Here is a 12,225-nt window from a genome sequence, read left to right as displayed (position 1 = left end):
TCACTTCCTCTCTCTCATTTCCCTTCATTTCTACTACTTCCCCTTGTCTCATTCACCTACTTTACTTCTCCCCTCATTTCCCCTGCTTCTCCTCGCTTCCTCTCCCATCACTTTTCCTACCTCTTCTTCCGACATTTCCTCTACTTCCCATCCATTCACGTCCTCTCCCTCATTTCCCTTCATTTCTACTACTTCCCCTCGTCTTATTCCCCCATTATACTTCTTCTCATTTCCCCTCCCATTATTTCCCATACGTCTCCCATCACTTACCCTACTTCTTCTTCCCTAATTTCCTCTACTTCCCATCCATTCACTTCCCCACCCTTAATTTCCCCTCACTTCATCTACTTCCTCTTGTCAAAAATAGAGTATTAAATTTCTGAAAAACACGTGTTTCCTCCCGAACCTCGCAGTTATAAACGAATGAAAAGTCACCGAAATCAATTAGTTTCATTTATTTTAATTTATACGAGTCGGTCTTTTAAAACTTTCTGTACGTGCATTTAAACTATTCCGACAAAATATTCTAGTTTCAAAATAAAATTCGTCTAGTGACTTCACAATATTCATTACAACATCGTCGTTTTTAGTAGAAAATTAATCTTCATGGTTGCAAATTCAACTATTTGGTTAAAAATGTATGTATTTTATCGAGAATTTGGCTTGAAACTTTAATATTTTTGATGAAAATTTGTATCTTTATTGATTCAAAAATCTTTCTAAATTAAAAGTTTAACTCTTTCTTATTTGAAAGATCATGTCTATCGGCAGAAATTTTGTTTAATGCCACTGCTTATTTGAACCACTTTGTTAATTGATAAGAAATAGTAATATTTTACCAAGCCCCTCATTTATGCAAATAGTCTTATGTTATTTTTGGATGAACCCTTAGTAAATTAGCGAAAACAATGACGTAAGATTGGGAGGGGAGGAGCGAAACTTACGGATCCTCATAAATGGGGGTACATGGTTCAAAGTTTCATGAAAAAACTTTGCGCAATTTCTGCACAACCCCTTATGAAAGTAAAAATTCAACAAAACATTGAGACAAAAAATATAAGTGTGAGTTTTTTTTAGAAATCCGACTGTTAATATTTATTGAAAACCCGCCGGTATTTGATCAATTTTCAATCATTTTTAAATTTGGTGGCGGATTTCAAAAGAAGATAAATTCTACTAAAGTCGAAAGAGAACTTTAAAATACCTATATAGATTTTATCTAAAGTTATAGAGGTTTAAGAAGTTATAGAGGTTGTAGAAGTTACAGAGAAAAAGATTTCTGTTTTTTTTTTAAACCGAGCACAAAATTCAAATTTTTGCTTACATCATAAAAATACGTATCGCTTAATTTTCTCTAAGAAACAACATAATATTGTCCTCGAGAGATTCCGCGACTTCGTGTAGAACCTACCAGTTTGAAATGGATTTCAAGGGTGGATCCAGAAAATTTTTCTGTGGAGGCGATTGTTAATTTACTAAAAGAACTTTTCAAATTTAATATAATAAGGTGATAAATTCCACTTATATTTTTCAATTACATATAGTGTTCATATTGTTGTCGTTAAAAATGTATCTTCTTAGGTGGAGAATTAATCATTTTTGTTTAAAATTCTACTGCTTCGTTGAAAATTCAAAAATTCGGTCGAAAATTCAGATTTCTCATAAAAATTCGACTTTTTGATCGAAAATTCACTTTACTAAATTAAAAAATATTTTTTAATGGAAATTGAACCATTCCATTTTTTTATATAAAAAATTCAACAATTTGGTTGAAAATTCGTCTTTCTGGTAGAAAAATAATTTTCTTTGTTGAAAATTTTAATATTTGGTTCAAAATATATTACTTTTTTTTAGAAATTCGTATTTTTTTGTTGAATGAAATTGTTTTATATTTAAAATTAAAATATATTTTTGATGAAATATCAACTATTATAGTTTTAATTAAATATAAATTTTTTTAGGTTGGAAATTCAAATTCATTGCTAAAGTTAAACTACTTTCTTAAAAGTTCATTTTTTTAAAGGTTTTTATTGTGGGCTTCCTAGTCTTTTTCATTTTTCTCATTTTCCACCTAAATTCCAATTAAATTAATGGAACCCAATAGGTAAATCCAACTATTTTTGTGTAAAATTTCATTCTTTTAGGTTGAACAGTATTTCTTTTGTTAACATTTTATTATTCGATTCAAAATATTTTTTTTGTTGCTAAAAATTCGACAACTTTACTAATGTCATAATTTTTGGTTGAAACTTCAACGCATTTTCGTGTTAAATCAAAACTTAATTAAATTCAAAACTTAAATGATTGATTATAAACTAACTTTTTTATTAAAAATTAAACTGTTTTAAAGGAGATTCGTCTCTTTGGCTTAGGAATTAAACAATTTAGAAAAAATTTAAGTATTTGTTATAAAATTAAGCTGTTTTGTAGAAAATTATTTTTTTGAATTGAAAATTAATTTTGCTCAATGGTTAGAAGTTTGTGCATTTGGCTAAAAACTCGTCTTTTAAATAGTAAATCAATTTTTTGTTTATAATAAAGTATTTTGTTTAAAATTTAACTGATTCGTTCTAAATTAAATTTCTTGTTGAAAAGTCACATTTTCGTGTCGAGCATTCAACTGTTTTATAGAAAATTCTTTTTTTTTTTTTGCTTGAAACTTAAACAAATTGGTATAAAACCGAACTGAACTGAAATTGAGTTTTATACGAAATTGTTTAATTTTCAAGCAAAAAAAATTAATTTTCCATAAAACAGTTGAATGTTCGACACGAAAATGTGACTTTTTAACAAGAAATTTAATTAATGCGCGTAAATGAAGATTTCTCTACTCTACTTATAGTTACAAATTTATATTTTTTAGAAAAAAAGTTAACTATTTAGTCACCAAATTTTCGGGACGAAAAAATAAATAAAACTTGGACTAGCATCATATCCATTTTTCAAAGTTTATAGTTTAAAATATATGTAATTTGTGGAAAATTTGTCTGTTTGGTCAAAAATTCAACTATCTGGTTAAACAATTATGCATTTGGTTGACAATAGACCTTTTTGGGTAGGGAATAAATCTTTCTGGTTGAAAATTGATTTCTTTGGTTAAAAATTTAACTATTCCGTTGAACATTTAACTGTTTTGTTGAAAGCTGAAGTTTTTGGTTCGCAAATTCAACATTTTTAATGCAATTATTTTTCTTTATTAACTGAAAAATCTTTCTTGGTTGAAAATTCGTCTTTTTAATTTTAAAATAGTGTATTTAGTGTCATTTTTTCGAAATAGTAGCAAAATAGTGTAATCGCTTTAAAAAATGGTCAAATATTGTCAATACTGTGGTGAGTCAGAGGCCTGCACTCGTCCCAGTCACCCCTTTCTGGATCCGCCTTTGATGGATACGGTCTTAATAAAATTTCGAATACTTTAAAAATAAAAATCAATTGATATTTGGTCAATTTAACCTGAATGAAAATTCCTTTAAATTCCAAAATCTTCCACTGATATCACTGGAATGTGGATTAATGTATTTCAGAGTCTGAAAAACGATGCAACGAGTCGATCCGTTGCACAAATTCAAAATCATCGTGTCTCCTGTTGGAACTCCAACTAATTTACAGACAATTTCACGAGAAATGTTGTATCGTAACGTAAACTGGTATATTCCATTAGATTTCCAATTTCGTGGAATGTAAAGTGAGCTTATCCTCCATCTATAATAGAAAAATAAAAAAGTAAAAAATAAAAATAATTTAATTATATAATATCTTAAGATATTTTGAATGCAAAATGTTAGTTATGAGTTGTAAAATATATTTTTTTTCAGTTATGTGCTATTCATAAACTACGTTTCCAATTTTGGACTTTTCACCCCCCCCCCCCCTTGAAAAGTAACATAGCCGTTAGCTAAAGACTAATTTTACGTTTATAAATTCTTTAAAAAAAACTAATATAGATAACATATTCAATACAAAGCACATTGACTTGAATACGATACTCTTTAAACTCCTAAGATTACAAGCCTTTATTTCCTTTTCAGAAAAATAGTTGAATTTGAAACGAAGAAAGATTTTCTATCCAAAGAGATGAATTCTCAAGACAAAAAGACGAATTAAAAATATATACAATTTTCAACTAAACATCAACTTTCCAGTAAAAGAGACCAGTTTTACCAAATAAAGTTAAAGATTTAACCAAATAGTACAATTTTCAAGCCAAGAAGACGAATTTTTTCGAAGTCGGATGCATTTTTAACCAAAAACTTACTTTTCAACCAAAAAAGATAAATGTTAAGCCAAACAGGATGAATTTTCAATCCAAAAGAATGAGCTTTTGATAACATAGTTGAATTTTCGACCAACAATGATTACTATAAGAAAATAGTTAAATTTTCCAAAAATAATTACATTTTAAACAAAATAGTTGTATTTCTAACCAAACAGTTGAGTTTTCAGCATACAAAAATACATTCTCAATCAAATGGTCGAAATTCAAATAAAAAAAGATGAAAATTCAATCAAAAATTAGAATTTTCAAAATGAAAAGACCAGTTTTTTAGAAAGCAGTTGAATTTTCATCGAAAGATCAAAGATGAATTTTTAATAAAACTGTTAAATTTTCAACAAAAAAAATTAATTTTCGCCCAAGTAGATTAAGTTACTATACAAAAAATGAATTTCCAACTTATCCAATGCAGAATGAAGTCTTAACCAAACGTGGAATAGGTTAAATTCTCAGATTAAAAAAATAATAATTTGAAAAAAATGAATTTTCAATAAAGTTGTTAAATTTTCAAACTAAGAGGGGAATTTTTGTCCCAGAATATTAATTCTCTACGAAAAAGACGAATTTTGTACAAAATACGTGTATTTTCAACAAAATTATTTAGCCTTAAAGGCAAAAAGACATATTATCTAGAAAAAGTTGCATTTTCAAACTGAAAATATTATTTGCCAACCAAAAAGTTTAATTTTTAACTAAATAGTGTAATTTTCTACTAAACTGTTGATTTTTCAACACAAAAAGATGAATTTTCTACAGAATAGTATAATTTTTAACATGAAAGTTCATTTAAAAACAAGTAATTTAATATTTTTTAACTTTTTAACAATATAGTTGTATTTCAACAAATAATTAAATTTCCAATCAAATAATAGAATTTTTAACCAAGCGAGATGAATTCCAAACCAAAAATTTAATAGTATAAACCTTTTCAATACAAAATTTCAATGCAAAACTGAACTTTTACCCAAAATTTGATGGGATTTTCTGATTTGGCCACCATTTATACTTTTTAGCCCCACATCCCTTAAAATGGCAACGTAGTTTATGAAAAAAGTAACCCTTTTTATAAAAAAAAAATAAAAAATATGAATTAAAAAAATAAATGTCAACCAAAATTGGGTTTTTCAAAGCTTCTCTTTCCGATTTATAAAATTTAAAAAAAAAACAATTTTTTCCTTATTAGTTATAAATAATAAATGGGAAATAAACCTACCCTTCTTGATCGTCTTCGGGAGTAATGAAAAATCCAGTTTCTGCCAAAACAACAATAACAACAGCAACGAGATAATCGTGATGGTTTGCATTATTGTCAAGTGACATCACCAATCTTTCTAAATTTGGAGCTAATTCAACAAGTGAGCTTTCCTCCACTAAATACGGATGCGACATATTAATTATTAATTTTTTAAATCGTCTTAAATAACTAAATTAAATTTAGAAAAAAATCCCGTTTGACATTCTCGCAAAAGCAAAAGCTTTCTGCTAATCATCGCTGTGTATGTGAGGTATATCTGCATGGATCATGATCGCGTTCAAAAAGTGAGTAAAGTGTGAGTAAAGCATTTGAGTAAAGTCGTTTACTTGCGTTGTGTTAAAAAGATATTCATTTTCTGCATTTTTCATGCAATTATTTAAGCAAGACTTAAAAAAGTGATAAAATGTTCCGCAGAAAACTCAAGGCCTTGGATTATGAAGACTGGGATAAAGTTAATACAAGCGGTAAGTGAATTTTTGGAAATTCCGGTTTTTAGGTTAGCTTGGGGTGAGATTTTTAAATTTTGAGAATTATTTTGGAATCTATTTCATCATTACCATGAGTAAATATGGAATTCTCTAAAGAGAAGTATATGAAAATGTACTTGGATGTACATCTTTTGATTAAAACAAGAATCTGTCCTAACCTCAAAGTTGGGAAACTTGAAGCTAAAAACCTAAAAACCACAATAGAAGATTTTGAAATATAATTTAACTTTCGTAATTAAAAAATTCTACCAATTTGGATTTATAATTTAATCGTTTAACATTTTGTCGTGTCAAATTTAAGTTGTTTAAAATTGTGCAAGTATAAATTAAATTCCTTTATAGCGAAATATTTGCAAAACAGAAAAGGTTAAAATTGAAATAATTTATTATGACGATAACATTTTTAATTATTTGGTTCTCATTTAAATAACTCAAAATCGTATAATTTAAAAAAGAAAGCCTTATAATACTTGACCGATCATGAATCCAAATCTCACCTAAAATCACAGTTCAAAATTTTTTCTCTACAATTTACACAATTTACATAAGTTGTTCAGAATTAAATAATTTCCCATTGAAATCAATAATAATTAGCTCAATGTTAAATTAAAAACGCTCAAGGATTAATTTCAATGAAACTTTATAAATTACTTAATTTCAAATTAAAGCAGCTATTAAGATTCAGGAGTTAAGGATTATTTTTTATTTGAATTGTCCAAGTTTGTTCATTTTTAGTTTTGAAATTTCATTAGTAAAAATATTTTTTCAGGGCCTCGAAGTGAAGTCTTCAATTTGGATGACTTCTGCTTTGCAATGGTGTAATTTTTAATGTTTTTCATTTCTAAATTATGCTCTTCAAGTCGTAACAGAAATTTTAAAAAAAGTTTATTTATTGTTTTCTAAGATTGTCATGTTTTTGGAAAAAGCAAATTAATTCGCTTTAAAATTTTAATAAGGAAACTTACAATTGGTAGTGTTAAAATTCCAAGCCTTTTTAAACCTATGGGCTTCAGATTTTTGAGGCTATACATTTTGAATCTTAAATTGAAAACAAAAACTCCAGGATGCTTCAAATTTTCGGACTCGCCAAAATGATTATTTCAGAATTTGAAAATATCTAAATTGATGTTATAAAATTTGGATACTAATTTCGAGTTACTTAAACGTGAATTCTCAACTAGAAAGATTGAGATTATTTAAATTCATTTTTATTATTAGATGTTGATAATCGTTTAGTTTTCCCAATAAATTTACAAATTCCTACATTAGTAAATATTTCAACAAAAAGACGAAGTTGCAAAAAAAATATTTAAACGTTTAAACCAATATTTTAACTTTCATCTAAAAAAGATACATTTTTAATAAAAAATAAAATACTTTCTTTTTTACTTCAAAAAATTAATTTTCAATCAGAGAAAAAAACAATTTTTAACCAAATATGAAGTTATATCTTTAAGCAAAGAGACGAATTTTGAACTAAAATTATGAATCTTTAGCCAGATAAGTTAGTAAATTGCTAAAAAAGTAGTTTAACTTTTAACCAAGTAGATGAATTTTCAAACAAAATAGATGAACTTTTGAGAAAAATGTTAGTTAATATGTCAACCAAAGAAAATTTTTATTTTAAATTACCAACAGTTGAATTCAGCTTAAAAAAGCGAAATTCAACAAAATATTTGATTCTCGATTGTAACAGATTTATTTTCAACCAAACAGTACTTTTAACCAAAAAATAATTAAATTTCTACTTAAAGGGATAAAGTTGACTTTTCAATCCGAAAATATGAATTCTCACCAAAAAAGTTAATTTTCAACGAAATAGTTTTGTTTTGCTAAAAATAATGACTTTTTCAACACAAAATTGCTAATATAGTAAATAAATATTCCATTATTATAATGCCCCGAAAGTCTAGTTACCTCTATTTCTTTAGAATAAGCAAAAGATTTTATTTAGTTTTCTGAGAACTTTAAAACTAAAAACCCGCGTAGGTATAGTTAGGCGAATTCCCTTCACGCTAGTGTAGATTTCAGCTGTGTATTTAAAAATAGCGATAGCAAATTTGAAAGATCTTTAAACTTTTTTTTATTTATTTCGAAAATTAGATTTGAAAGTGGAGCAAAATCTTAAAATGTTAAAAATTCAAATTTTAAACCTGAAAGAATTCCAATTAGAACATTTCTTTTTAGTATCTCTTGAATTGAACATGTCTCCTTATTTGTTCTATTTTGAAAAGTACTGAAACCAACCAATTTAAAACAAATTCCAGATACGAACGAACTTCGAAACCTGATTGTATGGCTCGAGGATCAAAAAATTCGATACTACAAAGTAGAAGACCGAGATTTCTTGCGGGACATCGAATCTGAAAAATGGCCTCAATCATTTGATAGATATTGCAAAGATGTTGGCTGTCCAATAACCACAATAATGCCGGATAAAGTAGAATGGTTCCTAGGACAAGCAATTCGATATGATTATGAAGATAATCGTAAGTTCTCAAAAATCCAATTATTCGTTTGTTTCATTTGCTTTAACTAAATTTTACATCTCCAGAGAAAGTGTACCAAGAATTTCTGAGTAAAAAGGCAAAAAAAAAGAACGAGATTGCCGCTCCGACAGTTAAATCCACGAATCCATTGGACAATTTGAATTGTGAGTATTATACTTCAAAGGCTTCAAGTAATTTTAGGGAATTTCAACAAGTTTACAGAAAACTGTTGGGAGTAAATGAATCGTTAACAGTCTTCCGCTAAAAAAATTTTTTTCAAGATTTCTTAATATCAAATAAAGTTCTGCAATGCTTTGAATTTTCTTTTTGTTCTTGTAATTTGTTAAAAACTATGTTTTTTTTAAAGCGGTCAAAAAGGAGCACCATGGCGTAAAGGGTTAATATTTCGTTTAAGATGCACAATTCTAAAATATTTTACATTACAAATTTTTCATTTTAAGTCTACATTCAAAGAATTTTAAATTTGAGTTTTGAAGACAACTGTAAATATTAATTATTTTTAAAGTTGACCTGTACTTCGAGTACTAAAAATCAAACAATAATTCATTTTACAAGATGATTGTGAAACTATTCAAAATTACATAATTTACTAAACGTCGGATTGAGACTTTATAAACTATTTTTAATTTTAGAATAATTTCAAATTAATATATTCATAACTGAACGCTTTTTAAATCCAAATTGCATTCAAATATTTTTTTAATCTAAAATATTCCATTTTGAACCCCTTGAATTTGAAAGTTTTTAATTTAAAAAAAAACATCTTTTAATATTTAGCAATATTTGGCTGTTAATTCGAAATGAGCAGTTAAAAATTAAAAACTAAACCATTTAAATATGAATTGTTTTAAATAGTTACCTAGCATAGTAAAAATTTCAGAGTGCTAAATTCTAACTTAAAATTACTTAAAATTGCATAATTTTGAACAATCAAAAATTTATTGATTCATTCTTTAATTTGTAAAATCTAAAATTCTAGCGTGGAATTATATTTTGTAACTAGAAATCTTTAAACTGTTTAATTTGTACAAATTTAGAATATTTAATTTTAAATTGATCAATTGAAAAGTGCTGAAAGCTTCTATTTTATATGTATAAATTATTCAGCGCTTGAATAAAAAAAATCTGAAATAAAAATGTTTTAAGCTTCATATTTCAAAGTTTAAAACTTAAAAGAGTTCAACTTGAGTGTTTTAATTTGCAGTTTAGGTTTGATTACTTAAACAAAAAATGTAAGCCTTAAGAGTTCAAATTTTTTATTTTCAAGGATCGTGAAAAATTTTAGCGATGCATGAAATGACAGAGAATATGTTTTCTCAACTAAAACGATCATCCTGCTTATTGTAAATTGCAAGAGATCAAGATCAAGATTTTAAGGGATTTTAAAAGGGTTAATCTGATTTTATGAATTTTGCGGGATTTCAAATATTTCGTCTTTTTTTTTAAGGAATTTTAAAAGACATAATATATTTAAAAATTGTTATAGGATTTAATTTAATTTTAGTAGCATTACTACGGATTTTACATGTTTTAATGGATGTTATAAATTGAAAGGTATTTGAAATGGTTTCAAAGCGTTAAAGGTACTTAAAAAATTCAAGGAATTTATCGAGATTTAAACATTTTTAGGGGTTTTCAAATTATTTCGTAGGATTACAGAAAATTTTTAAGGATTTTAAAAAGTTATCCAGGATATCAGTGATCAGAGAATGAATTTCATGGGCTTTTTACGAATTTTAAAGGGTGTAAAAAGCTTGACGAGTTTTCCATGAATTTTTACAAAATCGCAACAACAGATGTTAATATTTAAAAAATTGCAAGTATTTTCAAAGCCTGTCATTTCAACCTTGAGATTTTTCAAGTATTTGCTTGTGGCGCTGTTTTCTTTTTTACTGGGAAGGGGGGGGGGAGGGGCTCCATTCGCATTGAGCGTAGAAAATACTAGTTACGAATTTGGTATTGTATAATTGAACATTCTTTTCATTTAAATAAAAAATCATTTTGCAATGAAATTCTTTTTTGTTTTAAAGTCGACAGTAAAGAATTCAAGGAAGGAGTAAGCTCCCTAGCGAAGCTTCTGTCAATCCAGGAACATCCGGATCATTTGGTGACTTTGGAAGCTTGCAGCAAATTCGTTCGCAAAAAATTAAGCCCAACTGTCGTACAAAATCCGAGCGCCTTTATCCCGAAAGGCAAGCCTTTTCCCGTCTTGGATTTCAAATACGGCTCCGATTTAGGCGATCCACTTCTGAACAAAGCCGTCAAAATTCTGAATCTCCTATACATTCAAGATCTTAGAGATCTGCAAACGAAAATTAACGAAGCAATCGTCAGCGTTCAAACTATTACTGCCAATCCAAAAACGGATACGAAATTGGGAAAAGTTGGATTTTAAGACCGATTGCTGTTTAATTTAATTAGAAACAGTCACTTTTCATTATTGTTGCCAAAAGAATGTGCTCGTGAGTGTTTTTGTAATACTTTAATTATAATTTAGGTACTAATTTGCGATATTATGAAACTAGTCGAAATAAATTTTGATAGCATATTTCTACAACCCCTTTACCAGGAACTAACATCATCAATCGCGCACTATGCGCCCATGTAATTTTTCATTTTGAAGGTAACAATAATTTGTAATACAGAATAAAAATTTCGAATAACTACATTGATTTGTTCAAAGTTTTGGAACACCTAAATTCGATCTAAGTCTGAGATCTGAGAACAAGGAAATAAGTATTCTATCAGTTTGTTTTTAAAGTTGTGTGAATATAATTTTTTTCCGATTTTTGAGAAAATTTGAAAAGATTTTTCAACATTTCAGATGTGTCCAAAAATAATATACATAATTTTAATTAAAGTTTGATTATTTTACAGGATTTAACGAAATATTAGGAAAAAATCGAGTTAGTTGAAGAGATATTTAGGATTTTTTAAAGTTTGCAAAAAAATTCAAAATATTTTATGAATTCTCGGAAATCTTTCCAAGTTTTAAAATATTGTTTACCTCTCGACAACCTATTAAATTCCTAAATATCTTTTAAATATATTTTTTTAAAGATTTAATTTTTCATAACAAAAAATTATTCCAAATTTCCCCGAGAGTTTGAAAATAATTTTTTATCCCCTTAAAATCCTTCGAAAATTTTTTCAAGATTCTAAACATTTTGTTTCAGATCTTTTCAAGTTTATGGTTATTTTTTAATCTTTCCAACTCTTCCAAATGTGTATGTCTTAAACTTTCTCGAATTTTTATTTGTTAATCTTGTCAGATTAAATCTTGTTGCTTTAGAATCTTCTGCACTCTTTTTCGAAACTTTAGGAAAACATTTGAAATGTTTTGAAATCTTTTTCAATTTCATCTTCAAATTCATTTTTCAAAATAAAAAATCATTGACAATTTTCCAATGAATCTTATGAAAATTACTTTTTGAAGTTTTTCAGAATTTCTAAACCTTCTAAAAATCTTTTAAAATTATTCGAATTTTCCGCAAAATTTATTTTTTAATTCTGCAAAATTAAACAAAATTGCCTCAAAATCTTTCAGATTCTTCGTTGACAATTTTGGAAATATCTTCCAATATTCTCTTAAAATTAATTTTTCAAAATACAAAAATAGTTGAAATTTTCCTAGGAATCAGACGAAAATTTGTTCATTCTAGGAACCTTTCAAAATTCTTTAAAAGCTTCTTTTTTCGA

General features: G+C 27.1%; 2 protein-coding genes across 4 annotated transcripts in view; one reads left to right on the top strand and one right to left on the bottom strand.

Moving 5' to 3' along the window:
- LOC117172309 (F-box only protein 7-like) overlaps positions 1-5,687 on the bottom strand; it is an 8,377-nt gene extending 2,690 nt beyond the window's left edge. Inside the window, exons 1-2 of the mRNA XM_033360088.1 lie at positions 5,487-5,687; positions 3,454-3,702 (exon numbers count right to left, since the gene is read on the bottom strand). Coding sequence (XP_033215979.1) covers positions 3,454-3,702; positions 5,487-5,662 — 425 coding nt within the window. The 5' untranslated portion in view covers positions 5,663-5,687. The remainder of the gene's footprint in view (positions 1-3,453; positions 3,703-5,486) is intronic.
- On the top strand, positions 5,653-11,194 carry LOC117172308 (RNA transcription, translation and transport factor protein). Of its 3 annotated transcripts, none has more exons than XM_033360084.1 (5): positions 5,653-5,823; positions 5,943-5,992; positions 8,284-8,505; positions 8,571-8,669; positions 10,557-11,194. In XM_033360084.1, the coding sequence occupies exons 1-5, from the start codon at positions 5,789-5,791 to the stop codon at positions 10,919-10,921; spliced, it is 771 nt and encodes a 256-aa protein (XP_033215975.1). In that variant the 5' UTR covers positions 5,653-5,788; the 3' UTR covers positions 10,922-11,194. The 3 variants fall into 3 exon arrangements, with proteins under 3 accessions (XP_033215975.1, XP_033215976.1, XP_033215977.1); XM_033360085.1 differs by having other exon boundaries at positions 5,675-5,812; XM_033360086.1 differs by lacking the exon at positions 5,653-5,823 and having other exon boundaries at positions 5,831-5,992.
- Positions 11,195-12,225: the final 1,031 nt, after the last annotated feature.

The sequence above is a fragment of the Belonocnema kinseyi genome, chromosome 5, assembly GCF_010883055.1.
Source record: "Belonocnema kinseyi isolate 2016_QV_RU_SX_M_011 chromosome 5, B_treatae_v1, whole genome shotgun sequence".
Lineage (NCBI taxonomy): Eukaryota > Metazoa > Arthropoda > Insecta > Hymenoptera > Cynipidae > Belonocnema > Belonocnema kinseyi.
The sequence above is the reverse complement of the archived record's forward strand: the minus strand, read 5'-3'. Positions and strand labels throughout refer to the sequence as shown.